This window comes from Nomascus leucogenys, chromosome 20 (assembly GCF_006542625.1).
Source record: "Nomascus leucogenys isolate Asia chromosome 20, Asia_NLE_v1, whole genome shotgun sequence".
NCBI classification, from domain to species: domain Eukaryota; kingdom Metazoa; phylum Chordata; class Mammalia; order Primates; family Hylobatidae; genus Nomascus; species Nomascus leucogenys.
In genome coordinates this window covers 8,124,115-8,138,640 of record NC_044400.1, presented here as the reverse complement: position 1 = coordinate 8,138,640, position 14,526 = coordinate 8,124,115, and the positions used below count along the sequence as shown (strand labels likewise).

The following is a 14,526-nucleotide window of genomic DNA, read 5'->3' as shown; positions in this document are numbered from 1 at the left end:
AATTTCTTCTTGTTTGGAAATAACATATTTTATTTCTGTTCTTTTACCCTAGCTTTGTAAGGCTTACAGTTAATGAATATGTCTATCCTTCATCTAAACAATACAAGAATATAAAGACACTTAAAGTCTAATTATTCCCTACCTGTCTTAAATGTTACTATCTTTCAGACCTTTGTATCCATTGAACTTTAAAAAGAAATGTCATTTATTTATTTCTAAATTTCTTATGGTATATTTAAGACAAAAAGAAATAAGGAGTTATAGAATCATAGCCTCTGTTTCACCCTTCAACTTAAGAAATAAAACATTACTCATAGGGTTCACCTGCCCAGTTTTGCCTTCCTTCCCTCAGAAATAACTACTGTAAAGTTAAAAAATGTTCCATTTTGTTTTTATTCAGAAATACTTGCTTAGATTTATCTACATATTTGCTATTTTATTTTGTCACTATTGCTTCTTTTACATTATTCTTCTCTGGATTCAATTTCTTTCTATTGAAGAACATTCTGACTTGGTTTTCAACAAAGTTCTGTGAATCATAGCTTCTCATTTATTATCTGGAAATAAATATTTGTATTGGATCTAATTCTTGAATAACATAGGCATAGGATATAAAATAGATATAGAACTGTTGATTGGTAGCTACTTTCTCTCAACATTTTGCAGATGTTATTTTATTTTTTCTATTATGTTGCTATTAAGAAGCCTCCTGTCAATCTTTTTATTATTCATTCAAAGGTAATCTGCTTTGATATGCAAAGTTTCTCTAATTCCCTCTACAGAGTCTTTATGAAATTCCTATTCAGAAATTTCTTTATTCTAACCTTTATGTATATATTTGTGTATGTATGTATTTAGAAAGAAATTTATATACACATTGGATAGACTAGATGCCTTATATGTACATATAGTGTGTGTGTGTATATGTCTTTATATATGTATGTCTTAATAACCTTAGATTTATTTTCTAGTTTATGAATTTCCTCTAAGCTGTATCTAATATACCCTTAAAACCATTTAATGTACTTCAAAAGCTTTTTTTACATTTCTAGAATTTCTAATTGATTCTTTTTCAAATCTATCTGCATTTTATTTTTTAATACTTTTTATTTCTCTTCAGTTTTAATCATTTTAAAGTTTAGGTATCTTATAATCCACCTTTGGTAGTTCTATTATCTCAAATTCCTTGTGGGTATGATTCTGCTGTTTTTACTCTTTTCTAAGTCTCTCAAGGTGGATTGTTTCCCTGTGTGTTTTGTAATTTTGAATGGTGAGCTCATCTTTAATAGGCTTCATCTGGAAGAATCATGTGTGGCCTGGGATGATGTTTTATCACACCAGATTTGTTGTTCATTTGCTTCTGCTGGGAAAATGTTGACATCTGAACATGGGATTTTTCGGGGCATGAAATCTGGACACTGAGCTCATAGGAGGTACATGTCTGTGATTACAAATTCTCTGGAGAGGCTTATTTTCCACTCTCTACCCACACCTAGATAGACAAGCTTCCTTGTTTTCTCTTTGTGCTTGTGTATGTATTATTTTAATCTTACCAATTCACTGAAGGGATAGCCCTTAAATGATCCTGGATTTACATAAGAGGTTCAGGCTCAACACTGCACCCCACCTCCCTCCAGAATTTCCAGGCCTTGTCTTCTGTCTCTGTGAGTTTGAAAATGAAAACCTCTAGATTTCTTTTTTTTTTTTTTTTTGAGACGGAATCTGCCTGTGTAGCCGAGGCTGGAGTGCAGTGGTGTGATCTCGGCTCACTGCAAGCTCCACCTCCCGGCTCACTGCAAGCTCCACCTCCCGGGTTCACACCATTCTCCTGCCTCAGTCTCCCAAGTAGCTGGGACTACAGGCACCTGCCACCATGCACAACTAATTTTTTTTTGTATTTTTAGTAGAGACGGGCTTTCACCATGTTAGCCAGGATGGTCTTGATCTCCTGACCTCATGATCCACCGGCCTCGGCCTCCCAAAGTGCTGGGATTACAGGCATGAGCCACCACGCACAGCCGAAAACCTCTAGATTTCTGAGACCATAACAACCTCCCAAGCCCACGCCGGCCATACTCCTGCCATGTGAGCTTATGCAACCACTGTTCAGGTTCTCAGTTCTCTCTTCCTTTTGGCAACCCTGATGATTTCTCTTTCTTGCAAACTCAGCTATTAAGATTATTTATTTTATTGTATCTAGCATCCTAGCATTTGTAGTGGGAGAACACTCAGGGTATCTAGACCACTATAAACCTATAACTGGAAGTTGCTTCAAACACAATTTGTCTGAAACCACACTGGTGAGCCTCTTCCCAAATCTGGTCCTACTCCATGTTTCCTGTTTTACAAACCAGAATGTCATCTTGTCTAATCAATCACCAAGCCTGGTTGATTTATCTACTGAATGTATCTATCTTCAACCAATCCACTTGTCTCCATCTCCACTGGCCCACCTTGGTCTAAGATACCATCATGTTCCCCTGGACTACTGTGACAACCTCCTCCTGTTCCCCCTTTCCAACCCATTTCTATTGCAGCCAGAGAAATCTTCCTGATATCTAAATCTGGTCAATTCACTTTCTGCTACGTATGGGCACCATATGTAAACCCAGGCATACTGTGTTTATTAGTTTCTGAGAGCTTCCCTAACAAAATACTACAGACTGGGTACCTTAGACAACAAATTGATTTTTTATAGTTCTGGAAGCCAGAAGTCCAAGATCAAGGTGTTGGCAGGGCTGATGTCTTCTGAGGCCTTTCTCCTTTTGAATGGCTGTCTTCTCTCTGTGTCTTCACAAGGTCTTTCCTCTGGGTGTCCTAATCTCCTCTTCTTATAAAGACACCTGTCTTGGATTTAGGCTCACCCACATGACCTCATTTTACCTTAATTACCTCTCTGCAGGCCTTATCTCCAAATAGTCACATTCCAAGATGTAGGAGGTAGGGCTTCAACACGTGAATCTATGGGGAGACGCAGTTCAGCCTATCATACAGAGTGAAACTGAGCCTCATCAACTTCTCTTCTGTCATTTGCCTGATTTCTCTCTGCTTTCCGGATACTTTTCAGTACACAGTGAGCTCTTTTTTTTGCCTCAAGGGCTTTGCAAAAACTGCTCCCTTCAGATAGAACGCTCCCCATCCTCCAACCTTGTTTAGCCAAAGGCTAGAGCTCAGCTTCCTCAGAAAAACCCTTCCTGACTCTCAGATTGGGTTACGTCTCTGTGTTTTGTGTTTTTTGCCCCCTCTCATGCCACTTCTCATAATTCTAATTAAATGATTACCCATATAATTACTGAATTTCCTTCATCCTACAGTGCTATGAATTGTTAGATATACCATCAATTTCAAAACACTTACAGGGAGAGGGAAAAAATACTAGTCTCTCAGTCAGCTATTGCTACAATAATGCTACATACAAAAACCACCCCAAAATTTAGTAGTTTAAAACAGCAAGCATTAATGTCTCCCTCACAGATCTGTGAGATGCTGCAGTTTGCTTATACAAAACTCAACTTCAGGTTCCCAGCTCTGGGCTCCAGGCTGAGTTGGATTTAGGTTGGGTTCATGTATCTTCAAATTTTCCATGGGCCAGTGGCTACCTAGGCTATGTATGGTATTATCACGATGGATGGTAGAAGTTGAAGAGACTTGCAGTGCCTGTTAAGGCCTCGGCTTGGATCAGGAACACCGTCCTTCAACCCAGTTCCAAAGGTTACAGCAAGTCCATGGTCAAGCCTGACGTAATGGATTGGGACAGTACTATGCTTTCTCTAGAGGAAGCACAAAGTCACATGGAAATGGCCATAAATGTAAAACACACCATTCTAGAACAAGGAGGAATAAGGAACAATCATTCAATCTACTATAACTATAGTAAACAGTATGTACACAATTTTTTATTTTGTTTACTTACAATAGATTATTTAATTATGTTTACTATACGATATACCACTTTCTGCCATAGTCTGAGCAAAGTCTTACAGAGCTTCAAGTATCTTCTTAGGCACTTTTGATCATCAATAGTTATGCACATCATCCTAGTGACCTGTCCTTCCTAGAACCAAGGCTTATGACCTTGACCTCTTTAACACCTCAGAACCAATACATGTTTTCTAGGCATATGAAAGAATACCAGGGTTCTATTTGCACTCCCAATCTGGTTAAACTCAGACATGTCCCCCCTCCCCCGCCATAACTGACTCTCTTATCCTCGGAAATGAAAAACTTTTCGTAGAAATCAACAACTAGTTTTTAACAGATACTTGACACCTGAACTATAGTCCACAATGCACTAAGTGGTCATACCAACCTCTGTAGCTTAGACATTCTACAATCACTTTTTAATGTCTCTAATTGTACTGTTTGGTATGTAACAGGGAATTATTTTGAGCATGTCTCATTAACAAGATTTATCTCCTACTAAGCATCTTCCCTTCTTAGGAAGTCTGCAAAGGACTTGAGTGTTTCTAGATGAGGTTTAAGTTTAAGTCCGTCATTTTTCCAAGGGGAGAATATTTGCTTCACTTATTGTGACTTTGTTTGCAGCTCTATTCCCATGTTTTTTTTTCTTTTTTTTTTTTTTTTTTTTTTTTTTGAGACGGAGTCTCGCTCTGTCGCCCAGGCTGGAGTGCAGTGGCGCAGTCTCGGCTCACTGCAAGCTCCGCCTCCCAGGTTCACGCCATTCTCCTGCCTCAGCCTCTCCGAGTAGCTGGGACTACAGGCGCCCGCCACCACGCCCGGCTAATTTTTTGTATTTTTTAGTAGAGACAGGGTTTCACCGTGGTCTCGATCTCCTGACCTCATGATCCGCCCGCCTCGGCCTCCCAAAGTGCTGGGATTACAAGCGTGAGCCACCGCGCCCGGCTCCATGTTTTTTTTTCTGCATATCCAATAACTTTCATTTCAAAGCTACCTTGGAGTCTGGCCCTTTGGAAGACATTTAAAAAGACCACTAGAGATCTGTATTTAAGTTAAAAGTCAACCCCATATGGTGACAGTGGTGGAAATAACTCGGTGAAGAAGAGAGACTTGTTTAACAAGAGATACAACGTGAACTACAGCACAACTTATTCCTCTGCCTACAGCTGGAAAGTTTCTTTTAACCTGGATTGAAGGACCGATTCCAATGTAACACTGAAGTGGTCATCTGAAATTATGTCTCCCTTTAGTTTCCCTAATCCCCCACCACAAGTGTAAGAAAGTGACCCAAGCAGGTTGAATAAATGGCCTTTTGCCAGGGTCTGATTTGGATGCTGGATGTGAGAGGTTCTCTTTTCTGAGGCTGTAAGAATCATACGTAACACACACAAGTTAACTTTCCTACCACATCAACATAGCCTTCTAGAGAAAGAAATCAATATAGAGGAGGGGAGAAAGGAGAGAGAAGGAGGGAGGGAGAGGGAGGGAAAGTAGCGGGGGAGAAGGGAAGAGAGAGAGAGAAAGGGAGAGAGAGAGAATACAAGGGAGAGAGAGAGAAAAGAAGAGAGAAAGAGAGAGAGAGAAAGGGAGAGAGAAAGGGAGAGAGGGAGAAAAATGGAGAAAGAGAAAGGGAGAGAGAAAGAGAGGGAGGGAAAGGGAGAGAGAGAGAAAGGGAGAGAGAGAGAAAAATGGAGAGAGAGAAAGAGAGAGAGAGAAAGGGAGAGAGAGACAGAAAGGGTGAGAGAGAAAGGGACAGCGAGTATGGTGCTTGAGCACTAGGTCCTCATATTCCCAAAGATCATCTCCTAGGACTTTTCAACACATAAGCCAAATTTAATGCCTGAATAGTGTGAGTTAATTTCTGTCACTTGCAATCCAATAGAGCCCTGGATACTACAAAGTAATAACCCATATGAACAACATCATGATTAAAACAACAAATAAAAAAAACCCCACCGCAGTGCAGCAACTAAAAATAATTTCAACGTGACTCAAGTCCTTCATTTATTTTCTTGAACACTATGAAGGGCACAGAGTCCATAGCTATTCTTAAAAATCCCCCTCTGCCTCCCCCAACTAGTGGTTCACACACAGCAGCTGCTTCTTCTCCTTTATATCTGTCTTCAAATTCCACTCTCACGTCAAGATAACCTCCTCCTCCAAATTTAATCTTTTGAACTTTTGTTCTTTCTCCCTTTCCTCCCTATTCTCATCCCTAAAGCCCAAAAAGAACTTGTCTGTCAAGGCAAGACTCACCTCAGCACAAAAAGAATGGAGAACACCAAGCAGGCAAAGCAGGGAAATTTGTTAGCAAGAAGAGAAGGCTGGAAACATCCACAGGTTCCTCATTTTTGTCCCATTGCTCCCCTTTTAAAAATGTTATAAAGTGAAAATAAATGTACCTTCATTCGAGGTTCCACAAATGTTTTAACATTCTTTTTTTTCTTTCTAATCCAATGTCTTCCACGTACATATCAGGTACCTAATAATAATTTTTGAATAAACAAAGAAGAAGTTAATGACTATATGAATTACAGAATGAACAAAAAAAGAACACATGAATAAATGTCAAAGTACGACGTTAAACATATTTAGAAACTTACTATTGAAAAAATTTGTTATGGCCAATATATGCTAGGCATCTAGAAGAGTAAAAAGATTATATTTCTAAAATCCAAGCCATCTTTTCACATACATTAAATGAATAAGTTAAAAAAGCAAAAAATAACTTTGACAGTAAAAGCAAATTATATCTCTATCAAAAGTTATCTAAAATTTAAATAATCTCAGTCATCTCAGTAGTAGCTATAACTACGGATATTAATTTGAATTATTTGCAAACTACAAAAACTCCATCTGACTAAACTAGACATGAATGTATTTATTGGGAGAAGTAGCAGTATGGATTAGCTACCAAATAGTCATTTCCTCTCTTCTGTCTTTGTGAACTTCATTCTAATTCTTTTCATGGTCTATTCATCCCTCTACCCCTATATGGCTCAGGGTTAGGGTCTAATTGATAGATCCAATTCCCATTCCCCCTGCCGGTTTATGCAAACATGATGCAATGAGGTTATGTGGGGGATTCTGGAAACTCTTCTTGACTACAGAGAGACAAGAAAACAAAAACAAAAACCAAAAAACCCTCTCCTGCATCTGGAAATAGATATATGGTGAGGATGTGATGGGTGTATTGCTGCAGCCTTCTTGTGACCATAAGGGGTCAGCTGAAGAAAGGCTAACATGTCAGGATGAGAGAGTGGAAAGATGCAGCCACTCTACATCCATCCTTCTTGCTATCTGAAATAATTTTTCCTTGGTGAACAAGTCAGTTGAGCCAGGGCCTTCGGTTTTCTGCACCTGACAGAATCCTAGTGGATAGAGAACAATATCAAAGGGAGGGAGGCTGGACTTTTGAGCTTGGGACTGATAGAAACCCCAGTAGCTACGGAGGTTAGGAAACACCCGCCATTTTTTGGTGGAAATAGTCTGAAAATGCAGGAAGGACTGGAATACAGACGTTGTCTTTTTGTTCCTCTCTTCAAGGCAAGATTCCATTTCCAGGATTGATAATATCAGTAAGAAATAATTATTTCCGGGGCCAGGCGCGGTGGCTCACACTTGTAATCCCAGCACTTTGGGAGGCTGAGGTGGGCGGATCATGAGGTCAGGAGATCGAGACCACGGTGAAACCCCGTCTCTACTAAAAATACAAAAAAATTAGCCGGGTGCGGTGGCGGGCGCCTGTAGTCCCAGCTACTCGGGAGGCTGAGGCAGGAGAATGGCGTGAACCTGAGAGGCGGAGCTTGCAGTGAGCTGAGATCGCACCACCACACTTCAGTCTGGGCAACAGAGCGAGACTCCGTCTCAAAAAAAAAAAAAAGAAAGAAAGAAGTAATTATTTCCTCACATAGAATTTCAGATTCTGACAGAAGGATGGGTAGATGTTGAATAGCCAAAAATGTCCAAGTGTCCACAACATCAACGCTCAGCTGCCTGGTTTTCTCCAAGACCTCCTGCATTATGGGTTTCCTTCTGTCTTAGCGTTCATCCTCAGAGGGCTTCCATTTCTCCTAATTATCTCCTGTCCCTATTTTCCACTTCCATAACATTCTCTGTCTTTATTATATTTCATTTTTTAGAGATAGGGTCTTGCTCTGTTGCCTTGGCTAGAATGCAGTGGTGCAGTCATAGCTCACTGCAATCTTGAATTCCTGGACTCAAGTGATCCTCCCACTTCAGCCTCCCAAGTAGCTAGAATGACAGGCACATGCCACCACAGCTAATTTTTAAAGATTTTTGTACAGATAGGGTCTCACTATGCTGCCCAGGCTGGTCTCAAACTTCTGGCCTCAGGTGATCCTCCCACCCCGGCCTCTCAAAGTGCTGAGATTACAGGAGTCAGCCACCACACCTGGCCTTGTCTTTATTTTAAATCATTTCTTCCACAGTGTCACCTTTGTCCACCCTCCCTGTACCTTCGTTCCCCAAATGTGGAACTAAAGCAAGCGAGTTTTAGTGTAGCTGGCTTTCAGTGGAAGCTTGGGATTATAGGTAGAGATGACATTGGGCCACAAGCTTAAAGCAGAGTATAATCCATCCCTTGAATAAAAAGCATGTAATAATCCATTCTATCCCACTACGGGTTGCTGCTGGATATGTTACTTTTAAGTCCTTGCTTATGTCCTTCTATTCTGTGACCATTTTCTTTTCCTCTCTACAAGGTTTTTTTTTTCTTCAGTCTTCCCAAATTCCTATTCATTTCTTAAGCAGAGTTGCTCTTCACCTTTTATTCCAAATCCAGCTTGTGGCCAACTCATGCATATCCCAGAATCCATTAAGGAGCTCTGGCAATGGATTATCGACTTCAGATTTCTATCTGTTAAAGCACACTGCTCCATGATAGCTTTGGAATTCATTTTTCCTTTCCTGGTTACAAATTTTAGGAAGTGCTTCCCTCCTGACTAATCTTGGTAAGCAGAGAGGGAGTTATTTAAAAACTTAAGACTTAACCCTTCTCCACTTCACAGAAAAGCCCGAAGAGATTTCTTTTCTTTCCTTTCTTTCTCCCTTTAGCTCCTTCTCTTTTCCTTCTTCTCCCCACCCAGTACAAAGACGGTAATTGTAATGTATTCACATACTCACAATCCAAATGAAGAGCAAAGTATGAAACCCAGTCTAAGGGGAAGGAACACACTGGGTGCCATGTGCTATCACATCTGGTCCCAGTTCTGCAACGTCCTAGCAGTATGATTTTGAGTTGCTCCTTCTGACATTTGTGACGAAAGCTATGGTTTATCTATGTCACAAGGGCATTCTAAAGACTAAATCAGAGGACAGATGAAGAAGTGCATCTTAAATTATAAAGAGCTACCCAAGTATAATAGAGTGAATACCAGATGGCAGATTCCATCAGTAGAAGGTCCAAGAGAATGAGGCAAGAACCCAGTTGCTGCTGATCTCTGAATAGAGGCAACAATTCCATCAAAGAGTAAAGACTCCAGGGCCTGAGATTTTTGGGGCACCAAGGTCGGGGGGGTGGGGAGCCAACAACGAGACTGGAGCTTGAGTTGGAGAGCTAGTGGGAATCCTTTTATTTATTTTGTAGAGGCCGATTTGATCTCTGTGGTTGCTGCAGATCTAAACTTAAAAGAAATCTTACTCTACTCTCTCTTTTCTATGGCTAAAGGAGCGAAGAGTTAATTACCTTGTTCCATTCATCTCTCTTTCCAAATTTTCCACATGAGCTTTTCCCTTCATTAGCCATCAGATGAAACTGAAGAATATTTATTATTTATTGTGTGTATTAAATTTTATGTCTTTTCTTCTTAATGTTTAAAATGCATGAGTTTACTACTTTCTGTATTCTCTCCTTAAAAAAGCAATATTTTTGTTGTTGTTGTTTTTATTGTTTGTTTACTTGCAGTCCTCAGATGACTTTTCTTAGGGTCAATAATTCTTCATAAAAAGCAAAATGAAAAGATACTTCTGGCATGCTTTAGATTAATCGCAAGAAGCAAATAGTTTCCCATACATTTTTCTTACTCTTAATTCCTTTCTTTTATCTTTTATCCGATTTAAATATAACACCTATAAATGCCCACTCAGTAATGGTTAAGTTATATGGCTTTACTTCAGGGCTCAATAGTAACTTATTAAAGTATATTTTATAAAATGATTTGGCTGCCAAGATAACATGACTATAGCAACGACTTATGTGCACACCGTGGGTCACTGCTATGGCTCTAAGTCGGTTCTAAAGGGAACATGATATGCATACCTACATGCCAATTTCAATCTTGATTATCTACTGCAATTTATTAGACTAGAGGAGTTCCGAAGAGTTTATTCATTTTAAGCCTTGTTCAACTTGCCTAGAAATGAACTGCTAGATAAAGTATCAGTAGGAAAGCATGTCTGAATAATTCCTCCATTTAAAATCATCATTATTTTTGCACTTACAATAGGCAAAATATAAGAGTGCATTATACATAGTCTTGTTCATTTTATGTATTTATGGCTTATTTCTATATTGTAAGGGCCTTAAACACGGAAAATGCCTCTACTTCTTCTCTGTCTCCCACGATGGGAATATGGATATCTTTGAGTACTTGCTTCACTTAAGAATGCTGGGCTTGAATGAAAAAACTAGTTCACATGTATCAGAAAGGTTTACTTAAAAGTTTCCCCTAGCTGTTTAATATCTGAATGCAAAAATCTGGGTTTTATTTGGAAATGATGATGCTTGTAATGACTATGTCTTATCCCCTCCAAGCAATTTAGAAAGCTTTGTCTGATAAACCTCTTTTATCCCAGTTATATCTTCTGCTATTCTTACCTCCCTTCCCCCTCCACTTTCTCCAATCTCCTTCCTCTTTATCCCTAACATTATTATTATTTTTTGGATTCGCTCTTATACTCTGTACACACTTGAGCAATTACATAGGAAAAAGGAGTCTGGCATTTTCTTATTGTAACCCAAAGAAAAACAAGCTTAAGCATATCTTGAAAACATAAAAAGCCAATGGATTCATTTTTTGGGGAAAAAAATCTGACCAGAAAGAAAACAAATAGACTTTCAAAATATAACATTTAGATTGAAAAAAAAAAAAAGTATAATGGGTCAGTTTGTTTACTTAGAGAAGGTATTCTTAATGTTCTTAATTACGTATGAGTACATAATCTAGGTTGGTACAATTTTAGATGAAGCTGCTAAAACTAAAATGTTTGAGAAAACAGATATTGCTAAATAGTACAGAGAAACCACTTTATACAGCACCATTTTTTCATTGAACACTCAACTGAGAAGTAAAACATCCAGAACATGCCCAGTTTATTGGGAGTTTGTTTTCATATTTCTGCATGTGTTTATAAAAGCATTTCAAGATGTAGCTTTTTCCTGATTCTACCTTGCTAAAAAATCAATCAAGCAACCATCATTTGCTAATAAGTGTTTTTATCACAGCTTTCAAACCTTTTTCAAGACATCTGAGCTCATCTTCACTTCCTCCTTCTTGAAAAAGAGACCCCATGGTGTGACACTCTAAAACCACCTCTGGATTCAAAACTATGGCTGCCTGGAATTGAAGGCCCAGTTGCTGAGATTCCCTGATTTGCAAAGCAAGGGAGAGTTCTTAACTGAATAACTTGAGTTTGTAACTAAAAACAAAAACCTGTTCATCTACTGCAAGTAAGTATACTCCCTTTGTTATATGGTATGCAATTAGATGCCTTTGAAATAAAAGGTAAGTTAAATCAGAAGTCTCAGGGACAAGAAAATACTATTTTAAAACATGGAGTGTCAAATGTTTTTCAATTCAGTACCAAAGGGTATTTCACAGGTAATTTCTCAGGGCTGATGTTAGCTAATTATTAGCTACCATATCCTGCCTCCCATTCTTAGTGACTATCTCCTGGCAGAAAGACACAGCTAGGAGTGTTTTGTTTCATTTGTCCTTGGAGTTTTTATCAGCATCAAGAAGGTGGACTGAGCCAAAGTTAGAAGAATTCTGGAGCTAAGCAAAAAGCGACACGTTTAACAGCCCCCATTAATTGGGGCTGCTACATGATTAATTTGAGAAAAACAGAAGAGACCGATTTCTTTACAACTCACAGTTGGATGCAACGCACTAAAAGTAATCCTGTAAATTACATTTTAAATCTCCAACATATTCCGAGCAGATAAAATAGTGGCATGATTGACCAAACTCCTTTTAAAAGTACACATATTACGATGCATCATAGTTATAAACAGATGGTATTTGGCCTCCTTCCTATTCTCAACATTTGGAATTTCTAAACTATGTGAATTAAACAATAATATTTTATAAACATACAAGGGATTTTGCTCACTGCTTTGTTAACATAGAAATTATACAATGCTGACATTTATTTAAATTTTAAAAAGTAAACAACAGTGTGCATCGAAATAAAGCAAACTAAAATCAACATAGAGAAGTATGTTCTGTGTGCATACTACCTACAATGGCACTGGCCTTTTAAAGGGAAGACATAATGGGTTGAAGAACAAATTGTAGCATAGATCGGCCTAATACCTTGTACTCCAAGGCTCATTTAACACCTCTCTGTAAACAACGGATATTTATACCATAATTGGCTATTTGACCATCAGTGTTCATTTACTATGCAACCTGCTATTATGGAGTTAAAAGAAGCTCCCCTTCATTGGCTCGTCAGCTTTCGGAGTAGCGAAAGTGTCCTCGCAGTTTTAAAAACACTTACACAAACGGGAATCAGTCTGACACTTGTACTCAGAATGAGAAACATTATCATGATATCAATAAGTATCTATTTATTCTTTGGGGGATATTATTGCCAGAAAGAAAAGGAAATATATTAGATCTGAGTGTCATTTCCTGAGATTCTTTTCTAAAATTATAGCTTTAACCCTTTAGCCACAGTTTGGAAGGGAGACCCATCTGCTGATTTGATGTACTAAATAGAAGGCACTTGGTTTCCAAACACTATTCTCAGATTTGCAAAGTTGCGCTGTGATGAATAAATAATGAATCAGATATTTCAATCCGTTTTATGATTTTTGAAAGCCCTGATTATCATTGTTTACAGTCTCTTCTTAATGCACTTCCCATGCGTTCTTGTTCAGCCTTCCAAGAGTAGGTTTATGTAGGCCACCCTCTCCCAACCTCGCTTTACTTTTGAACTGCTCTCACGTGTTAACCCACCCGCTCACACCTTTAAACCAGTTTGGGGAATATTTCAAATCCGAGGGGGTAAATCTTGAGCGATAGATGACAAGGAGTATTCGCAAACACTCCAGGCTAACGTTTCTTGTATTTGGTCACAGGTGTGCCCTGCTTTTGCATACTATAATATCTCTATTGGTGAGAAAGAGGGAGAAAATTATCCTAAAACCACATGGATAGAAAGGAAAACGGAACTGCTGAAATCAGGAAGGATCAGCATTCCTTTTCTCCTATACATACATGTGTATACTCAGATAAATAATGATAAATCACGGCAGTGTGAGGGAGGTTTTTAACAAAATACAAGCTTCAAAATAGGAATATTTTCCCAAGTTTTCAAAAACTTAATCAGAGCAAATGAGTGACAAATCAATGTAATGCTTCTAAATATTCTCCTGCCCCAATATTGCTTAACTCCTCTTCTCCACTCCTCCTAAATAACCAGTTGGTGGTGAGGAGGAGAAATGAGGTTTGTATTTCAATATACAGGTGTGAAGTGAAAAAGAAAGCGTCCGGGGGATGAGATTTAAATCACGTATCCGAACATACCAGAGACGAGTTATTCTAAACTGTGTGGATAAAATCCCTTTCGGAGAGTCTCCGTGCCCATCCCCACTCCCCTTCCCGGGATTGCTGGGGGCAAGTTACGTTTTTTAAAAAGGTAGTAGGCATCGGTGTTTCTGGTTTTGCTTAGTGCGTCTTCATCGTATTCCCTCGCTGAGGACTGAGCCTGGCGGACTCAGGGAACCGAGTTCAATGAAATCCTCAGACGCACAAAGCACAGGGTGACGGCCCATCGAGCTGCGCTCCTTTCCCGGGGGTGCCCGAGAGAGAGCACGCGAGCCCGGCGCAGCCAAACCCGGGCAGGAGTGGGTCCCCACCGCGTGTGCGTGTGCCAGCCTGGGAGCGTCGGCGCGCGCGTGGCGGGTGCGTGCCGGTGTGTGTGCGTGACACCGCGCGCGTGGCAGGGTGTTCGCGCGCCAGGGTGCGCGTGCCAGCGCGGGTGTGCGAGGGAGTGCGCGCGGGTGGGAGCGCCGGGGGCTGGCGGGGCCCGCGCCCTGGGACGAGCCCCTGGTGCTCCGGCTCTGCGCTCCCGCAGCGCCCACGCAGCCGAGAGGAGTGGGTGATGACTTCGTGACCTCAACGTCCTCCCCCGTCCCTCCACATGTTTCTGCGCCTGAAAGGTGCAGAAAACTCCCCCCACCGCTCTGGATGAGACTGAACTAGGCGTCGAGGGCGGGCGCCGCCGTAGACCGGAGCTCGGGCTCGCTGGCCGCTCAGGCGCCGCGGTGTGGAGGGAGCGGACGCGCGGCAAGGCGACCCGCTCTGGGCAACGCGGGCGCAGCTGCCCCGGCGCAAGGCACTAGCTGGTCGGGGGCTCGGG

General features: G+C 40.4%; 1 protein-coding gene across 3 annotated transcripts in view; it reads right to left on the bottom strand.

Annotated features, from left to right (window-relative positions):
• Positions 1-14,526, bottom strand: part of GTDC1 (glycosyltransferase like domain containing 1) — a 453,744-nt gene that overhangs the window by 40,510 nt on the left and 398,708 nt on the right. For 2 of the 3 annotated variants that reach the window (XM_030801481.1, XM_030801480.1), the window contains exon 13: positions 6,321-6,400. In XM_030801481.1, the coding sequence (XP_030657341.1) occupies positions 6,323-6,400 (78 nt within the window). In that variant the 3' untranslated portion in view covers positions 6,321-6,322. Of the gene's footprint in view, positions 1-6,320; positions 6,401-14,526 lie in introns of those variants that run through there. The other variant, XM_030801483.1, reaches the window with a different exon arrangement.